General features: G+C 48.9%; 1 protein-coding gene across 2 annotated transcripts in view; it reads left to right on the top strand.

The window, feature by feature from the left end:
* Positions 1 to 20,748, top strand: part of ATF6 (activating transcription factor 6) — a 740,128-nt gene that overhangs the window by 264,150 nt on the left and 455,230 nt on the right. For both annotated transcript variants that reach the window (XM_085654834.1, XM_085654835.1), the window contains one exon: positions 2,743 to 2,834. In XM_085654834.1, coding sequence (XP_085510960.1) covers positions 2,743 to 2,834 — 92 coding nt within the window. The remainder of the gene's footprint in view (positions 1 to 2,742; positions 2,835 to 20,748) is intronic.

The raw sequence follows: 20,748 nt of genomic DNA, 5'->3' as shown, positions 1-20,748 counted from the left end.
CCTTTTGGAGCTCCGGCCGATCTGTCTTTGCACTGAAGGCATTCCTTCCTTCTGTCAAAGGAAGAGTATGCAGGTGTTCACAGCCACCACCGCTGAGTGGTACAGCAACAAACTGGGTGTGTTGGGTCGTGGACCATATGTCAAGAGGCTCTTTGCCTTTGGACATGGCTGGACCATCAGGGCATATCTCTAATGTTTCAATACCTGGCAGGTTCTCTGAACGCCAGGGCAGACAAACTCAGCCACCGGTGCATGATAGATCACGAATGGCATCTTCACTCGGAGGTGGTGCAAGGTCTCTTTCCGCAGTGGGGAGATCCTTGGTTAGATGTGTTCGTCACCGAAGAGAACAGCCACTGTCAGCAGTTCTGCGTGTTGGAGTTTCCATGGCAGCACTCTTGCTGCAATGCTTTTCGTCGCGAGTGGAATTGCGGCCACCTGTACGCCTTTCTGCCTGTACCACTTCAGCCCAGAGTGCTGAAGAAGATTAAGCGTGACTGGGTCTAAGTCATTCTTGTGGCTCCTACTGGGCACGAAGAGTCTGGTAGCCAGAGCTCTTGAGCATGACTATCGATCCTCCGATCAGACTACCTCTTCTGGAGGATCTTCTGTCGCAGCAACAGGGGACGGTCCTCCACCCGAACCTGTCCAGCCTCCACCTCCTTGCGTGGAGATTGAGCGGCGACAGTTGACAGCTTTCGACCTTCCTCCTGAAGTCTGTAATGTCATCTTGGCAGCCAGGCATGCCGGCACTAAAATGGTATTTGCCTGTAGATGGAACAAATTTGTGGCATGGTGCACAGCAAAGGCCATGGATCCTCTTTCTGCCCCTTTTTCAGAGGTTTCCCTCTTTATTCTATCTTTGGCCCAGCAGGGCTCAGCTCTGGGCACTCTTAAAGGCTATATTTTGGCCATCTCTGCCTTTTTGTGCCTTACTGATTAGCCTTCTCTTTTCAAGCTTCAGATTGTAAATATATTTCTAAAGGGCATTACTCATCTCTTTTTTCATCGCTCTCCTTTCATAATGCCCCCGTGGGACTTGAATCTTGTTTTTACTTTCCCTATGTGTGCTCCTTTTGAGCCACTACATAATTGTCCTCTTTGTCTTCTTACCTTGAAGAACGTTTTCCTGCTTGCCATCACATCTGCACGCAGGGTGAGTGAGCTTCAGGCTCTTTCCTCCAAGTCTCCTTTTCTTGCAGTTCATCCGGACAAAGTGGTCCTTTGCACTAGGCCCTCTTTTCTGTCCCAAGTGGTTACCTCTTTTCACCTAGCTCAGAAAATCACATTGCCCACCTTCTTCCAGCCTATGCAACCTTTGAAAGAGTAGGAGAGACTCCACTGTCTGGACCCAAAACGTGCGCTGTTCTTCTACCTTGACCGCACTAAAGATTTCCGGTTGGATGATCAACTCTTCGTGGGTTATGTGGGCGGTAAGAAAGGTCAGGCTGTGAACAAACGTACCATCTCTCAATGGGTTGTCCTATGCATCAAAATCTGCTATTCTTTGGCAAAAAAGGAACCAGCAGTAGGACTGCTTGCCCATTTTACCAGGGCGACGGCAGCCACTACTTGTTTGGGACGTGGAGTCTTGCTCATTGACATATGGGCATCTTTGCATACATTCACCAAAAATTATTGCCTGGATAGCCAAATCTGGAGAGAAGGCTATTTTGGCTGTTCTGTTCTCCAGGACTTTCTGGTGTGAACGTGGTTCGCAGACCCACCTCCGGGGTTGGCATTGCAGGGGTATCTATTCTAAGGTAAGGAATCTATAACTAATTGTCTCTTTCAGATGAACAAATTACTTACCTTCGGTATCTATAAGAGATGTATATAAGTTATAGATTTCTTACCGCCCCACCCATCTTGGCCATTGTGCGAACTGACTTCTAGTGTAAGGTACTCCCTCTCAGGGCCCTAGTTTTGTTCACCATTGGTCAGTGTCTAGCATGGCTCTGCGCTTCTGGCGTGGAAAGTAGTGTCTAAACTGAGGTCAGCGGGCAGGGGCAGCGTTTTACACCGTGAAGTCATCCCGGCGACCACGACGCCGAACGCAGAGTCGACCGACACCACCTACCAATGCACGGGGGTACTGCTACAGAAAAATTCTCTGGATCCAGTCTGACGCCTGAAGGTAATTCTAAGGCAAGGAAACTATAACTAATTTATGTCTCTTACAGATATATCATTACAGAAGGTAGGTAACTTGTTCTTTACAGCCACTACTTTTCGGCAACAACTTTTATGTTCATTTATGTGCAATTTTTCCTTGTAAAGTTAATGTGCTGTAGGTTCCGCATAGTCTACATATTAGTTTCAGAATTGTATGAGCAGTTTTCGAAATGTTTTTCCTTTTATTAATGAAGAGGTCTACAGTGATGGAGCCATTGATTGATTACGAAGTATTTTGTGGAGCTCCCATTTCAGTCTGTGCTCTCTGCAAGATTTGACTTCTGCAATGGTGTTATATAAACAAAGATTTGTTTAGCACTTTATTGCCATCCTTTATGCCTCACAACGCTGTTGGGTTCCAGTGCAGTGGTAGGTGTTGAAAATTGCAGCTGCAATTGGAGTCTGCCATCTGTTCATCCGTCTTTGATTTATAGAATACCTAAAGTGGGATAAGATGGTATGCCTTTATCTATTTTAGGATATTAAAGAATGAGAGTTTCATTATGTTGAACTGCCAAATCAGTAGTAATTTCCACGTTTTGTTTGTCCTCTTTCATCTCTTTGTAGAACATGCGCCTTAAAGTGACTGCTCCAAAACGAAGAGGTTTCTGTCTGATGCTTGCTGTGGCATTTGTAATGTTGAATTTCAGCCCGCTGAGGTAAGTGTCATCAGTGAAAGTAGTGCTGCATTTTGATACCTAATAGGTAACAGTGGGTATGTAGATATATTCCTATTTGATTCAGGAATCCAGAATCCACAGTCCTGCGTGGTTGCATGTTGTATGTCGTGGCCTGGGTAAAATCACCACACTTGTGATTTGTTGTGATGAATTGAACATATCTGTAGGGAGCTGGCTCTGTATATATTATACCAACATGAGGTATAGTGTGTAGAGTCCAGTGAAACCCCAAAGGTAGGCAGAGGTAAAAGTAGATAGCACCTTACTCTCTATTTGTGGTAGTGTGGGCGAGCAGTAAGGCTTTATCAGAGGGTAGTGTTAAGCATTTGTTGTACACACTCGGGCAGCAAATGATGTCACACACTCAGACTGAACTCAGACCAATTTGTTTGTATAAAAATAATGTTTAGTTATATTTATTTTCTGGAACCAAGCAAGACTGGCACAGGTAAGTGTAAATGATACTTTTCAAGGCAAGTTGAATACAAGCAAGCTGAATGAAAATGACTCTGTTACAGGTTTGTAAATACTTTTAATACAGTGGAAATTACAGTTAGATTACTTATGATTACTTTTCAGATTACTTTATGGATTACTTTTCTACTTAGTGTGATATGCCTAGATATCACACTGGGGCATTTCCTAGAGAAAAGTTAAGTAAATCAGTTTTTAGACATTTGCAGTTCAAGTTCTCATACAAAACCAACTTCACACTTAAAAATAATGTTCGAGGCATATGAGCTGCAGATTGTACACTTAGCATAGATCGCCATCTGGTGTTGGGCCCGGATGTTTGCAGTTTGTTTTTCTTCTTGGACAGTCTTTGGAAGTCACGAGTTTGGTGACTCCTCCTTCGGTCCGTACTGCGCATGGGCTTCGGCTCCATCCTCAGATTGTTTTTTTCCGCCATCGGGCTCGGATGTGATACTTCGTGCTCCGGCTTCGAACTTCTACGGTTCCAGCCTCGACGGAAAATCCTCGTATCTTCGAGTTTCTTCATCATCATCTTCATCTCTCGAAGCGGCACTTTTCTCCATCCCGTACATCGGCACCGGCCTTCGGGCCCTCCTCGACTCCGGTCCCGGCCGATGGAAAGGGCTCCGTTCAAAAAGTGCCCAAAATGTGGGTCTAAATTTCCCCACACCGACCTCCATCAGGTGTGTAATCTTTGCCTCTCTCCAGAACACGAGGCCAGAGACTGCCCCGCCTGTAAGTCTTTTCGATCGAAGAAAACCATCCGGGATCGAAAAGCTCGACGCACCATGGCGCACTCATCGTCTGCAGCTCCACCGGACATCTTCGGAGACGGCGCCGAAGCTTCGGGGCAAACACACACCGAGCAGGAAGAAGACGTCGTCAGCGCTTCCGAAGCCGACGACTCCGACGTGGAGGACATCACACCGGCGCAGCGGGCCGTGAGTACTGTGCCCCCTCCCACCCCCGCGCCCAAAACCAAAGAGACTCAGGTTACTCCCTCGCCTGCCGGCCTGGGCAAAACCAAGACCAAAGCTTCGATCACCCCACCTTCGGGCTCGGTGTCGAAGCATCCAAAGTCTCACGGCAGCTCGGGATCGAGCCAGCCGACGCCCGGTGCCGAAAAACAGCATCCGGCACCGAAGAAAGCAATATCCAGCTCGACTCCGAAGCCACCGGTGCCGAAGCCTGGACTCTCGGTGCCGACCAAACACAAATCTGTCGGCACCGACGCTCCGACGCCGAAAACTCCTTCGACGCCGAAAAAACAGGAGGCCCCAAAAAAGCATGGCGCACACAAACCATCGAAGCCCTCGGCTCCGAAATCACCGGTGCCGACGGACGATTCGACGCCACTGGCTCTGTTTACACCAGACCCTCTACAAAAGACTCTGTCCAAAGATCCAAAGACTGGACTATTGACTTTAATTATCAAGAAAAGACGCCTTGATACTCCGGCTCCTCCTCCACCACCCAAAAGGAAGGACTCTGCTACTTCACCCCTCAGAGTGCCCTTCCCACTACCCCCTCCCCTACCTCCTCCACCACCTCCACCCCCTCCCCCTCCCAGGTCTCCGCCACCTCCACCTCACTACGATCCGGCCCCATCCCCAGATCCGGATGACGGGGACCCGGACAATTACCCGGCGGACGCCCCAGTGGATCCCACTCCACCAGGGACCCCAGACCCATGGGAGGATTACAGTAACCCTGATATACCAGATATACCTCAGGACGACCTATACCCATCCAGGCCGTCTCCTCCAGAGGACTCCTTAGGGTTTCATCATTTAGTGCAGAGAGCAGCACACTATCATGGGGTGGACATGCACAGTGAACCAGTGGAAGAAGACTTCCTACTGGATACATTTGACATACAAGACAAATCTACTTCTATCTTACCCATGCTTAAGGGCGTCACCAAGCACGCTACAGAGGTGTTCAAAGACCCTGTCAGGGCCAGAGTACTGAACCCTAGAATAGAGAAGAAGTACAAAGCGGCACCCACAGACCCTGCATACATTAAGGGCCCTGCTCCCCTAGATTCCCTAGTTGTCTCCACAGCTAGAAAGCGGGCTAACTCCCAATCCTCAGGAGAAGCCCCACCGCCAGACAAGGAATCTAAACTTCTGGACGCGTCTGGTAAACGCACCGCCTCCCAAGCTGCAAACATGTGGCGCATTGCAAACACACAAGCACTGCTTGCGCGATATGACAGAGCACACTATGACGAACTGGAGGCTCTTATGCAGCACCTTCCAGAAAAACACAAGCGCAAGGCTCATGACCTGATACAGGAGGGTAAACTAATTACAAACACCTCCATTAAGTGTGCCCTCGATGCAGCCGACACTGCTTCTAGAGCCATAAATACAAGTGTCCTGCTTCGTCGCCATGCCTGGCTCAGGATCTCAGGGTTCAAGCCTGAAGTCCAGGCGTCCATACTCAATCACCCCTTTGACCAGCAAACTCTCTTTGGGCCAAAGGTAGACGAAGCGTTGGAAAAGATGAAAAGGGACACAGACACAGCAAAGTCTATGGGGGCACTCCAAACACAAGCCTCTAAACGTTCCTTTCGACGCTCGTCCTTTCGTGGCACAGGCAGAGGCTCCTCCACCGATAACGCCTCTACCTCCTACAAGTCCCCTCCTCAAAATACCTTTTCAAAGGGCAATCAAAGGGGCGGTTACAGAGGCAACAACAATAAGGGCAGGGGCAAAACCAACAACACCCGTTCTGCCACCCCACCCACACAATGACTCCCCTCCGCTCCCCCCAGACCATCCCACTCCGGTCGGGGGCAGACTACAAGACTTTATCCACACATGGGAGTCCATAACATCGGACAAATGGGTGACCCAAATCATTCGGTCAGGGTACTGTCTCGAACTAACATCTACCCCACCCAATATCCCACCAAGGCACCGTCCAATGTCTCAAGAACATTCCACACTGCTCAAACAAGAGGTACTCTCACTCCTCCAAAAACACGCTATAGAGCAGGTCCCGGTCAATCAACAAAATCTAGGGGTCTACTCCCTATATTTCTTAATACCAAAGAAAGACGGGACCCTCAGACCCATTCTCGACCTCCGGCCTCTAAATGCCTACATACATTCAGACCATTTTCACATGGTCACCCTACAGCAAGTCCTCCCACTCCTCTGCCAGGGAGACTTTCTCACAACCTTGGATCTGAAAGACGCATACTTTCACATTCCAATACACCCCTCTCACAGGAAATACCTCCGGTTCGTGGTGGACGGGCAACATTACCAATTCACGGTTCTCCCCTTCGGGGTCACCACCGCACCACGGGTGTTTACCAAATGCCTAGCAGTAGTAGCAGCACACCTCAGACGTCAACACATTCACGTCTTCCCTTACCTAGACGACTGGCTGATAAAAGCCGCGTCCTACGACCAATGTGTGCAACATACAAACAGCATCATCCAACTGCTCCACCAGCTAGGCTTCACGGTGAACTACCAAAAGTCCCACCTCATACCATCTCACACAAAGCAATATCTCGGGGCCACTATAGACACCTCCAAGGGTATTGCCTATCCAAACTCAGCCAGAATCACAAGCATTCAAGCCTTACGCAAAACATTCCTTCCTCAACACTCTCTTCCAGCAAGAGTGTTTATGAAGCTCATAGGAATGATGGCGTCTTGCATCTTCATAGTGCCCCATGCAAGACTCCACATGCGTCCACTTCAAGAGTGCCTAGCACAACAGTGGAACCAGGCCCAGGGTCAGCTGACGGATCTGGTGTTGGTGGACGGCCGCACACATCACTCTCTGCAGTGGTGGAACACCACAAACCTTTCCAAAGGGCGGCCGTTCCTGGACCCGGTTCCTCAGGTGATTCTAACAGCGGACGCATCGCTCTCCGGCTGGGGAGCGCACCTCCTACACCTCACCATGCAAGGTCTATGGACGCCACAGCAAAAATCGCTCCACATCAACCATCTGGAGCTCTTGGCGATCTTTCTAGCCCTAAAATCTTTCCAAAAACAGATTTCGGGCAAAGCAGTCCTCATTCGCACAGACAATATGACTGCGATGTATTATATACAAAAACAGGGGGGGACACACTCTCCCCAGCTCTCCCGCTTAGCCCAGAGCATATGGAGATGGGCAATTCCCCAAAACATCTTTCTCCTGGCACAGCACGTTCCAGGCGTACAAAACACCATGGCAGATCTGCTCAGCAGGCAAACACAACAACTACACGAATGGGAACTGCATCCACAAGTTCTTCACCCATTCTTCCAACAGTGGGGACATCCTCAGATAGACCTCTTCGCCACCCACGAAAACAAAAAATGCCCAAGCTTCGCCGCCAGATACCCACACCCATTGTCCAAGGGCAATGCGATATGGATGAACTGGTCAGGCAGATTTGCATACGCCTTTCCACCTCTCCCACTAATTCCATTAGTGGTCAGGAAGCTACAACAGCACTCCCTCACACTCATTCTGGTAGCTCCGACGTGGGCCAGGCAGCCGTGGTACACCACGCTACTACAACTGTCAGTGGTACCACATCAAAAACTGCATCTATCCCCATGCCTCCTAACCCAGAACCATGGAGAAATCAGGCACCCGGACCCAGCTCAGCTCAACCTGGCGATCTGGCTCCTGAAATCCTAGAATTCGGATACCTTAACCTTCCCCCTGATTGCATGAACATCATCATGGAAGCCAGACGTCCTACCACTAGAGCATGCTATGCCGCAAAGTGGAAAAGATTTGTAATTTACTGCCGTAACAATACAATCAACCCTCTAGATGCATCCATACAGCACATCATATGCTATCTGCTCCATCTTCACAGGTGTAACCTGGCATATTCATCCATACGCCTACACCTAGCAGCGATCGCTGCTTATCTACAAAACAGACAGCATTTATCACTCTTCAGAGTGCCCGCTATTAAAGCCTTCATGGAAGGCCTTAAACGAGTAATTCCTCCCAGGGCACCGCCTTCCCCTGTATGGAATCTAAATTTAGTTCTTACACGACTAATGGGTCCGCCCTTCGAACCAATGCACAAATGTGAGCTACAGTTTCTCACCTGGAAAACAGCTTTCCTTGTAGCTATCACTTCCCTTAGAAGGGTTGGTGAAATACAAGCGTTCACCATACAGGAACCCTACATACAAATGCATCACAGCAAGGTCATACTTCGCACAAATCCGAAGTTTCTGCCCAAAGTCATTTCCCCCTTCCACCTCAATCAATCAGTGGAATTACCTGTCTTCTTTTCGCAACCCCAATCTGTTGCAGAAAGGGCCCTACACACACTTGATGTGAAAAGGGCGTTGCTATACTACATACAAAGAACGCAACCCTTCAGGAAGACTAAACAATTGTTCGTTTCCTTCTCTCCACCACATAAAGGCAACCCCATTTCTAAATCAGGGATAGCTAGGTGGATTGTAAAATGCATACAAATTTGCTATCAAAAGGCAAAGAGAACATTATCTGTTCCTCCGAAAGCCCACTCTACAAGAAAGTTAGGGGCTTCTATGGCTTTTCTAGGGAATATACCCTTAGATGACATCTGCAAAGCAGCCACATGGTCTACACCGCACACCTTCACAAAACACTATTGTGTAGATGTGCATTCCAAGCAGCAAGCTAGGGTGGGCCAGGCTGTACTAAAGACACTTTTTCAAACAGCTGCAACGGATACCGGTGGTCGCCGCTAAGGTTGGGTACTGCTATATAATCTATGCTAAGTGTACAATCTGCAGCTCATATGCCTCGAACGGAAAATGCTACTTACCAGTATGCATCTGTTCTTGGCATGTAGAGCTGCAGAGTTGTACACGCCCACCCGCCTCCCCGGCTACCTGTATCCGTTCCAGTACATCTTATTTAGATACAACACATGGGTTTCTCACTGTTATTACTACGCTCCATCATTTCCCTGTTGGCGAAAAACAATCTGAGGATGGAGCCGAAGCCCATGCGCAGTACGGACCGAAGGAGGAGTCACCAAACTCGTGACTTCCAAAGACTGTCCAAGAAGAAAAACAAACTGCAAACATCCGGGCCCAACACCAGATGGCGATCTATGCTAAGTGTACAACTCTGCAGCTCTACATGCCAAGAACAGATGCATACTGGTAAGTAGCATATTCCTTTCTCAAGAAAGCAGTCAATACAGTCCAATGAGAAGAAGTGTGGTTTAGGTTTCAAGGTAAGTACTTTGGTTTGGGAGTTGGTTCTCTGAGGTTAGATCCAGGGTTCCCTCAGGGTCAAGGACGCACTCTCAAAGCACCCTCAGCGGCACTAGGGCGGCCGGGTGCAGAGTGCTGAGGCCCAATGTTATCAAATGGGGGAAAGGGGGCCTCCGGATAGGGCAGCCATTGTGGAAAGGTTTGTGATGCATTCTGGGTGTATTTTTATAGGTTGTTCCTGATTACCACCTGTTTCAGCTTAGTGGTAAATTGCATGCGCAAATAGGCTTTTTTGCGCGTTCTCGCAATTTGCAACTAGTCTGTAAATGTAAATTTGCGAGCCGCAAATTGCGATTTGCAATTTTGCAAACGCAAAATGCATGCGCTTATATTGCGAGTCGGTATTTACTCGCTAATTATTTTGGGCAATTGGCCGCATATATTTAGTGAAAAAGTCAGGCTCGTGAAGGGAATTGCACAGCTCTGATTGGCTGCCAACATTTTAACCTGGAAGAGTTGGCAGCCATCTTAGGACTCCGTTTCACAGAGTCCAAAGAAACAAGTGAAAATTAAGAAAAGGGGGAAGGGTAGGAATACCCTGACCCCCAAGCTATGGTCTTTGCATCCCCCGGGGTCTCGCCACGGCATAAAAGCTTTTTTTCTTTTAATGTTGCAGGGAAATGGCAATATTTCTGTACACATATTTTTTTTTAAAAGAAGCGCGGGCTCCTGTGCTTGCTTTTAAATAACCCCCGGGTGGGCCAGATCCAGGGGGCAAAACAAATATAGGAAGGGGGCGCACGGGGCCCCCACTCCTAGGGATTTTCAAAGCCCTGAGGATCGCCACCTCCCCAGGGCACTTCTTATGTATGCGGGCAGGCCCAAGAAGCCCTGGGGACCGCCACCTCCTTAGGGCTGATTACATTTATATTTGGTTTGCGGGGCCTCGCGCCCCCCCCACTATGTCCCCTGGGCCAAACCCTAAATGGGAGGGGAGCCCCATGGCCTCTCCTCCCAGGCTGGTCTCGGATTGGGGACTGCCACGTCCACAGGGCAGGCCCTAAAAAAGAAAGGAGAGCGGGCTGCTCCCCCCCGGAGCCATACACTGGATGTATGGGTTAGTGAGTGCATGTGTGAGGGGCTTTATCGGTTAGTGTGTTTGGCTGTGCGGGTGAGTACTTGGATGTGTCAGTGGTGTATGAGTAACTGGGTTTGTGAAAGGCAGTATAGGTGAGTGATGGGGTAAATGAGTGACTTGTGGGTGAGCAACTGTGAGAGTGAGTGAATGTACTTGGGTCAGTGACTTATAGGTGAGTGAGTACGTGTTTGTATCTGTATGAGTAAGTGAGTGGGTGTGTGAGTAGCTCTATGGGTGACTGACTCAGTGTATGCGCGACTGTATGGGTATATTAAGTGGATAAGTCAGTGACTATATTAGTGACCAAGTGGGTGTACGAGTGGCTGTATGGGTTAATGAGTGTGTGTGTAGATCTATGAATCAGTGAATGGATGTGTAAGTACTGGTATGGTTCTGTGAATAGCTTTGTGAGTGGGTGTATGAAAGGTTCTATGGGGTTGCGAGTGGGTGCGTCAGGGATTCTGTGGATGATGTCATCAGTGATGTCACAGACCATGTCATGAGTGATGTAATTAATATATGAGGCCATAAGTAGTGCATTGCGGGGGGGGGGCGTGAGTTATAGTTAGCTCAGGTAACTGTAACTGCTTAATTTCACTCTATCTGAAAGAGACAGTTAGTTATACATACCTTACCTTAGAATTACCCCCAGGCGTCAGACTTTATCTGAAAAAACATTCTCAGCAGTATTCCTGCGCGCCGGTGGGTGGCGTCGGTCGACTCCATGTCCGGCATTGTGCTAGCCGGGATGACGTCGCTGTGCCTACTTAGACGCCGCCCCTGCGCGCTGACGTCAGTTCTTTTTCCGTGTCAGCCTAGCGCAGATCCGGAGAGAGCTACCCCTTTAGTCATTTTTTAACTAAGCTTTTTTCGACTTTAGTTGTCTTTTGTTTTTGGAGTCTTCGACTCTTGTTGCGCGAGGGATGTCCCATCGTCTAACCGGCTTCAAGCCCTGCAAGGCCTGTCACAAACTGATGTCTGTGACGGACCCGTACCTCGTGTGCCTCTGGTGCCTGGAGCGCGACCATGACAAGAACTCGTGGTCCGACTGCCGGGCCATAGATCCTAAGTCTTTGCAGGAGCGTTCCCGAAAAGGTTTGGAGGCCTTGCAGTCGGCCTTGTTGTTCCCAGTCTCACTCGAGAGGAATGTCTCGAGACTTGCCGCAGAGCCCCCACACCTTGTTCGCACTCAACGTCCTCCAAGTCTTTGGGTAAGTCGAGGCACATGAAGAAGGCGAAGAATCACCGGCGCTCTTTGCCTTCTCCCTGTTGGTCGGCTGACGCAACACGGGATCTGGAGTGTAGTCGCTCAAAGGCTCCATCTGTGAGAGGTCACTGGACCCTTTACCAGACCAGCTTGAAGAGCTGGACTGGAGAGAGGACCTGGGTGACGTCAGTGATCTGGACACTTCCCCAGACCTTCGCATGCTTTCTCCCACTACAGTGGCTATAGAGGAGGGAGCGTCTTACGCTGTGGTGGTGCGAAGGGTGGCTGAGGCCTTGGGCCTGGTGCTCCCTTTAGTGGCAGTCAGGACTAACCTCCCGACATAGGTGCTTCAACCGCCGGCAACATCCTCTGAACCCCTTTTGCTGTTCAAAGAATCCCTCACTGATGTCCTTCTGGGCACGTGGTCCAAGCTCAGCACAGGGGCTTCTTTGGAACGGATGATTGCCCACCGCCCGGCTCCGGGCGACCCAGTTTCTCACTTAACTCCCTTCCCCCGAAAGCTTGGTGGTCCAAGCCTCGTCTTCCAAGGGCGCGTTCCCTTCTGCTCGTCCAATCAGGGAATTCAAGAAGCTGGATCATCTTTGAAAGTGCTTGTTCCCTTCCTCCAGCTTCGCACTGCTCTCCGTGAATACAGTGTACCTCTTGGGCAGATACTCTCATACCATGTGTGATAAGGTTGCGTAGGTGCTGCCTCAGTGCCCGGAGGAGCCCCAGGCTGTTCTTTCCCAAGCCGTGGCAGACTGGACAGACACAGCAAAATTCACGATTCGCTGTGGACTGGATACCACCGACTCACTGGGCAAAATGATTGCCACGTCGGTAGCCCTTCGGCGCTACGCCTGGTAGAGGACATCTGGCTTTTCGGGAAAAGTTCATTCAACTTCGTTGGACTTGCCCTTTGATGGCCGTCGCCTTTTCGGTGACAAAGCAGACTCGGTGCTGGAATGCTTTAAGGATTCTCAAGCTACGGCCAGATTAGTCGGCTTTTCGTCCCTTTCGTGGCTACGGAAGGGGCACTCCACCACGTCCAACCCAGTCCAGCCACCGGTTCATGCGAGCTGCCCAGCCTCTGCGTGGCCAAGGACGTGGAACCCAGCGACGCATGTCTGGGAGCCAGTGGTCCGGCCACTTCACCCTCCTCCCCCACCCCTCCTGCAGCAGCCTCCAAACCCTCCTAGTCCAACCTTCCAGGGCCACCAACGGCCAGTGGGCGGCAGGATTCACCATCACCTCCCCCACTGGCAAACCATCACGTTGAACAGGTGGGTTTTACAAATAGTCCAAAGGGGCCACTCCATCCCCTTCGAGACTAGTCCTCCCTCTATGCACCGTCTTTCCATAGCATGTCAGTATCATTTGGCGCTTCTCCACCAGGAAGTTTCAGCTCTCTTGGCCGAGGGTTCCTACGCCACAAGTGGTTGCTATTCCCGCTACTTTCTTGTGCCCAAGAAGGACAAGGGCCTGCGTCCTATCTTAGACCTCCGGAACGTCAATAGTTTCCTCCGGGAGGAGAAGTTTAAGATGCTAACTCTGGCTCCGGTCTTGTCTGCTCTCGACCCTGGAAACTGGATGGTAGCTTTGGACTTGCAGGACGCATATTTCTCTTGTAGGGGATTCCAGTGTATTGCCATAATCATGTGAATTGTCCCGCCCCTGTGCGCGGACCCCAGAGCACTTCATTAGATATATCTTTTTAAGTTGTCATCTTCTGCCTTTCTTCAGGAAGGCCTGTATGGACACTTAAGAGATAAAAAGACAATAATGCAGCCTAAGCAACTAGGCTACACTGGCCATTACTTCATCCTGAAGTGAAAAAAAGATAGCCAGTTTAACTTAGATTTAGTAATTTGCTGAGTTTTACACATAGAAAACTCTCCTTCACAAAACTCCTTTTTTCATGATAGAGATGAAAAGGAATGGATAGAGAAGCCCCCATAGGCTGCCATTATGTGTCTGCAAATGGGTACCGTGCTTTTAAGAGTCTCCAGAGACCCCCGGTATCCCATGAGGCACAGCCAGAGGCATTTACTTTCAGTTCTTTTTTGCAGCTCCTCCTAGCAGGACCCTGGAGCATTGAACTCTACCTTTTTTGGTATTTCATCAAAACTAGTGATTATTTCTGGCTTTTTACAGTTTCACTCGACTTCTTTGGCCTTTAGCTAACTTCTGCTGCAGTTTTTTGGCAGAATTTCTGCTGTTTTATTGTCATAATGCCATCTCTATTTGACAAGTGCCCTGACTGCGATAGGAAGAAGGCCAAGTCGGATTCTCACAGAGTCTGTATTCTGTGTTTGCCTGTGTCTCATGTGCCTGACACCTGTTCCATTTGTAAGACCTTTTCCCGGCGCACCCTGCGTGACAGGAAGATTCGGCTCCAAGGCAGCTTCTTCAGCCTCTGGGAAAGGAGAGGGTAAGTCCTCTCAACAAAATAAGAGAGTTACCCTGGTAGGACCAGAAGGGACCGGGTAGTATTATTCTGAACGAAAAAAGTTTCCCTTATGTGTCAAGTTACACTATTATTTAAAATAACAGTTTACACTGAACCAAAACAAGTTTTTCTACTCAAATACTAAGTGTCAATACACATCGTGATTTAATTAAAAATTCTTTATTCCACACTTATTAGGCCAAATGATGAGCTTTGAATGACAATTAAACCAATAGATTTTGTTTAAAAACCTTTTAAGTACAATTTATACAAGAAGTCTGTAGTCACGAATTTTCATAGAAGCTTAACAATTTTAGAATTAATACATATTCATTAAATACTTAACATTTACAAATACAATGCAAAAGGACATTTTTATGAGATATTTTACTTCTCCACATAGTATTCTAATTCAAGTATCACTCTGTTTTTCATGTGCTTATTTCTTTGTGTATAGTCTACCAATACATACAATACACAACTCATAAAAACAATATGTTATATATTAGTCTATATGTCGACGCATTTCGGTGTGTCTTGAAATTTTTAACACCTTCCTCAGGACTCAATTAAGAAAATGACTTTATTCATAAAAACAGACCAACAATCTAAAAATAAAATAAACAATAAATGCAATTAGATTCAATCTTGGCTAGTGTGGACCTAAACCTCTACCAAGTCCCATGCTTCGACCTCTGGGAGGCTCCCCAGCAGAAAAACAATGCCGGTCCCGGTCGACGTAGAGGACGGCAACGTCAAGAGCAGGTATGACCACGATATGCTCTGTCGACCCAGGGCTTGATCAACGTCGAGGAGAAGAAGAACAGCAAGATCGCCGTCGAGGGGTTCCCCACGTTCGACGTCGACGCAAAGAACATCGGCGTCGAGGCCTCATCAGCGTCTATCTGAATCTCACAAGCGGCGTTCGCCGCTGAAGCGTCGTCGCCGATCTCCATCGATGTCAACGCAAAGACCGACGTCGAGGAGGAAATAGACGTCTACACGAAGGTTGATGTTGAGAAGAGGATTGAAGAGAAGGTCGATGTCGAGGGATCGATACCGACGTTAAAAATAGAGGTTCCGTTCCGGGCTTCGCTCCGTGGTGAGCCTATCATCGTCGTCAACAGGGACTTCGCGTTCCAGACGATGTCGACGCTCAAAATTGAGCAGTGGATCGACGTAGAGGGGGACTGATGGAGAGTCTAGGGTCCCTTCCTCACGGCCCGCTCGTAAAAGCAGGTTGGCATCTTCACCAAGTTCTGAGTATTTGTGTACCTACTCACCAACTAGGTTGCCTCCTGCTCTGCCTCCACTGGTGGCCCCACCAGGAATACCTCAGTCGCCACTGAGTCCTCCGCCTCCTGCACCTCCGGCTACTCATCTGCCTCCTCCGCCACCACCGCCTCCTCCTGGGCCCGTAGCTCCTCAGCCTATGTGCCCCGTGGAACCTCAACGACCAAGAACACGGTCTCGTTCACATAGACGCCACCGGTCCTCCACAAGATCACATCGTCATTGATACGAAAGGTCTCGGTACCGGCATATCCAGGATACATCTTCCACAAGTACAGGGAGGTCCTCGCCTACTCTCACAGACTCTCCCCCGCAGAGGGTTTCCCCGGTTGATAGTTCCACCTTCCAGGAGGTTCTAGTCAGAGGGGCTACGAAACTGAACATTCCCCTGTCTACGCCTGTGCAGCCAACCTCTGATATTTGAAACTCTACAGAAGAGACAAACATCACATCTGTTGCTTCCGTTGGGGCCGGGTTTGGAAGAACCGGCTATGGAACTGTCCCTGATGTCATCCTCTATAAAGTCTGGGCCTTCAAGATTGCAGAAGTATCGTCCACCGGATTCGGACCCTGCCTTCCTCCGGCTGGATCCCTCTCCGGACTCTGTCATAGTAGTGGTGGCACGGAAAACAGCATACTACAGCTCAGACTTCCACGGTGCCCCCGTATAAGGAGAGCCGTAAGCTGGATACAGTAGGCAGAAAGTCTTGTAACACGGCGGCTACTTCTATGAAGGCGGCCAGCTTTACTGCCTTGCTGGGTCATTGTGGGAGTCCCTCCAACAGTTTGTGGATCTCATACCCAGAGACAAGAGGGAAGACTTCCAGGAGATTGTGAATGAGGGCCTGATGGTCTCTAATCAAGTCATCAGCGCTGCGGCAGATACTTCGCTCCTAGCATCCCACGGGTATTGCCATGGTATTGCTCTACGGCGTCATGCTTGGCTACATCTCACATCTCTGAAGCCTGAGGCGCAACAACGAATTTCCAATCTCCCGTTCTCTGGTACAACTCTTTGGCTCCCATGCGGACGACGAGATGGACCGCATTAAAACCGAAATGGAGATGTTGAAGGCTGTAAATTTGGAGAAACCTAAAGAACAACGTAAGACCTTCCACCCTTCCTAGCGGCGTTATTCCTCTGAGGTTTCAACGCCTCAGGGTCGCCAGTCCAACCAACAGCAGCAGCAGTTACAGCAATCTTTTCAGCCATTTCAGAAACGTCAACAACAAGGACGATCTAACCAGCAGTCGGGACAGGGGAACAAGGCTCCTGCTGGTCCCAAACCCTGAAGGGTTTCTTCCCCCTTGTCCGTTGTCCACTCCGGTGGGGGGGGGGGGGGGGGGGGGGGGGGGAGGTATCCAAGAACATCTGGCAGAATGGCAGAAAATAACTCCGGACAATTGGGTGCTGAATATTGTTCGCAGTGGCTATTCGATACGTTTTACAAGCCCTTCTCCATCAATCCCTCTAACTCGATCAAGATACATGCTGCTCGAGTTGCAGGAGAAGGCCAACACCCTCCTAGAGAAAAGGGCGATAGAACTGGTTCCTCTGGGATAGAAAGAAACAGGGCTGTATTCACCGTTCCTTCTAGTTCGCAAGAAAGACAAGAACGAGTTCAGACCCATTCTCGACTTCCGACAAGCCAACAAATGGGTTCAAAGAGAAAAATTTCAGATGTTGTCCATCATCAGATCTACCCTCAACTTCGTCAGGGAGACTGGCTATGCGCAATAGATCTGCAGGACGCATACTTTCATGTGTCCAGAGCGAGGAAACATCGCAAGTTCCTGTGTTCCACAGTGGGCAACAATCATTATCAATACTCCGTGCTGTCCTTCAGCCTGAAGTCAGCTCCTCATTCTTTTTCCAAATGCATGGCAGTGGTGGCTGCGCATCTGAGGAGTAACAAAATGTTCGTCTACCCATACCTGGACGATTGGTTGATCCAGGCAGCTACGTTTCAGGAAGCGCAACTGCATTTCAATCGGACCTCCAATCTCTTACTTCGTTTGGGACTACACATCAACCTCACAAAGTCTATCTCGACTCCTGTTCAGTGTCTTCAGTACCTTGGAGATACTATCGACACACGCACAGCAAACGTGTTTCCTTCGGAGGAGAGACGCTTATTGATTCTTCGGAAGGCTCAAGCTTTCATGATCATACCTTCATCAACGGTGAGGAAAGTATCATCTCTCCTGGGCTCGATGGCTTCCAGCATCTTCCTCACTCCGAATGCACGCCTCCATACGAGACCCCTGCAGGAATGTCTGGAGGATCAGTGGGACCAGAGACTGGGGGACTGGAAAGGCAGGATTCAACTGTCGCAACAGGCTCGTCCGTCCATCCAATGGTGGAGTTCTCCACGCAATCTCCTCCGGGGGATTCCCTTCCCAAAAGAGATACCCACGCAAACAATAGTGACGGATGCTTCTCTCTACGGATGGGGTGCACATTCTGACCACCTTCAGATACAGGGCACATGGTTCCCAAAAGAGACCAAGTACCACATCAACTTCCTGGAGCTTCAAGCAGTCCATTTGGCGCTAAAAGCATTCCAGCCGTCGTTTCACTCCAACTCCCTGCTTGTCCAGACGGACAATACGACAACGATGTTCTACCTCAAAAAGCAGGGGGTCTCCATATCTTGAGTGCTGTCTCAGGATGCCAAGGCCATCTGGAACTGGCTGTTAGCCAGGGACCTGACCATCACGGCAACTCACCTTCCCGGTGTTCAGAATGCTCAAGCAGACGCGCTCAGCAGATTAATTCATGAAAACCACAAATGGGTCTCAAACTACGAAGTGGTGCAAGATATCTTCGACAGATGGGGTACTCCAGAAGTCGATCTGTTCGCTACCGCAGAAAACGGCAAATGTCGTGACTTTTACCAACAGGGACTCTGGGGAATGCCCTATGGATCAATTGGTCAGGCGGCTTTCTCTACGCTTTTCCGCTAATTCCCCTGATTCCGACAGTCCTGGTCAAGCTCTCCCAATCACGGGCCAAGATGATCCTCATTGCTCTGGAGTGGCCCCGTCAGTGGGGGTTCACAGACCTACTCCACCGGTCTCTCCTGCCACATCTCTGTCTGCCATGCAGGCCGGACCGTCTGACGAAGTTCCACGGACAGATGGTGCACCCCAACCTCTCGACGTTGAATTTGGCGGCATGGCTCCTGAGCTAGTACAGTACGGACATTTAAATCTCCCTCAGGACTGTATGGAGATATTGAAAGAGAGAGGCCAAGAGACCATCTACACGCACGTCCTATGCATGTAAATGGAAGAGATTTTGCATCTGGTGTGCTTCTAAGGACTTGGATCCTACCTCCTGTAAGGAAGATGTCATTCTTCCTTACTTATTACATTAGGCACAATCTGGCCTTCAGTTCCATTCAATCAGTGTTCATCTGGCAGCTTTGACTGCTTATAGGAAATGTACTTCACAAACTTCCCTTTTTTAAATCCCAGTTATCAGAGATTTTCTTGAAGGATTGAAGAAAGTGTTTCCTCCCATTAGGCGTCCTTCTCCTCCCTGGGAGCTGAATATAGTCCTTTCACGACTGAGGAAGGAACCGCTTGAACCCATTCATAAGGCTTCTCTTCAGCATCTGTCCTGGAAGACGGCTTTCCTTGTGGCCATTACGTCTGCCCACAGGGTTAGCGAACTTCAGGCTTTATGTTGTAAAGAACCTTATACAGTCTTTCATTCCTCTAAGCTAGTTATGAGGACGCAACCTAAGTTCCTTCCTAACGTTGTTTCAGAGTTTCATGTAAACCAAACTATTGCACTACCAAAAATTTTCAGAATCCATCTTCTCCTGCGGAGAGGTCGCTGTGTTCTCTTGACCTTTAGGAGCGTCTTGAAATTCTATTTGGACAAGACTAAGGATGTCCGTAGATCAGATCAGCTATTTGTAAATTATGGCTCGGTCCAAACTGGTCTGGCTATCTCCAAACAATCCATTTCTCGGTTGATGGTTTCATATATTCAGCTGTGTTATCAAAAAGCTAACAAACCTTTGATTAGTAAGCCTAGGGCTCATTCTACCAGAGGTAAAGTAGCTACTGTGGCTTTACTTCGTAATATACCTATTGCGGAAATCTGTAAGGCTGCTACTTGGAAGTCAGTCCACACATTTACTAAGCACTACTGCCTAGACACTTGTGCTAGGGCAGATGCTCAGGTTGGGCAGGCTTCACTTAGAAATTTATTCGCACAATAGTGCGGCTGTGCTCTGTTCTGCCACTGCTGGTGAGTTGTTTTGGGGATGGGCTTGGTAGTCTATTCTCATGATTATGACTATACACGCAAATCCCCTACAAGAGAAGGAGTAGTTTCTTACCTGTAACACCAGTTCTCTTGTAGGGGTATTTCCGTGATAGTCATAAGCAACCCGCCCTCCTCCCCGGTGGCAGACACAGATGTCCTCAAGACTCAGGAGGCTCTGCTTCTTTACGCCTTCAAAAAGAACTGAAAGTAAATGCCTCTGGCTGTGCCTCATGGGATACCGGGGGTCTCTGGAGACTCTTAAAGGGACGGTACCCATTTGCAGACACATATTGGCACCCTATCGGGGCTTCTCTAGCCATTCCTTTTCATCTCTATCATGAAAAAAGGAGTTTTGTGAAGGAGAGTTTTCTATGTGTGAAACTCAGCAAATTACGAAATCTAAGTTAAACGGGCTATCTTTTTTCACTTCAGGATGAAGTAATGGCCAGTGTAGCCTAGTTGCTAAGGCTACATTATTGTCTTTATCTCTTAAGTGTCCATACAGACCTTCCTGAAGAAAGGCAGAAGATGACAATTTAAGAAGATATATCTAATGAAGGGCTCCGGGGTCTGCGCACATGGGCGGGACTATTCACATGATTATGACTATCACGGAAATACCCCTACAAGAGAACTGGAGTTACAGGTAAGAAACTACTCCTTCCATATTCCCGTCCTGCCGGCCCACCGGGGTTACCTGCGGTTCTCATCCAGGGGATACTCATCAATAGTCATAATCTATGAATAATCCCCGCCCACGTGCGGGATCCCGGAGCATACATATATATACATATATATGCATATGTGAAAACATATACATGCAGCCTAAAAATGTTTCAAACATGGCAAAGCTGTA

The sequence above is a fragment of the Triturus cristatus genome, chromosome 4_1, assembly GCF_964204655.1.
Source record: "Triturus cristatus chromosome 4_1, aTriCri1.1, whole genome shotgun sequence".
Classification (NCBI taxonomy): domain Eukaryota; kingdom Metazoa; phylum Chordata; class Amphibia; order Caudata; family Salamandridae; genus Triturus; species Triturus cristatus.
Note: the sequence above shows the minus strand (reverse complement) of the source record. Positions and strands in the feature narration are given on the sequence as shown.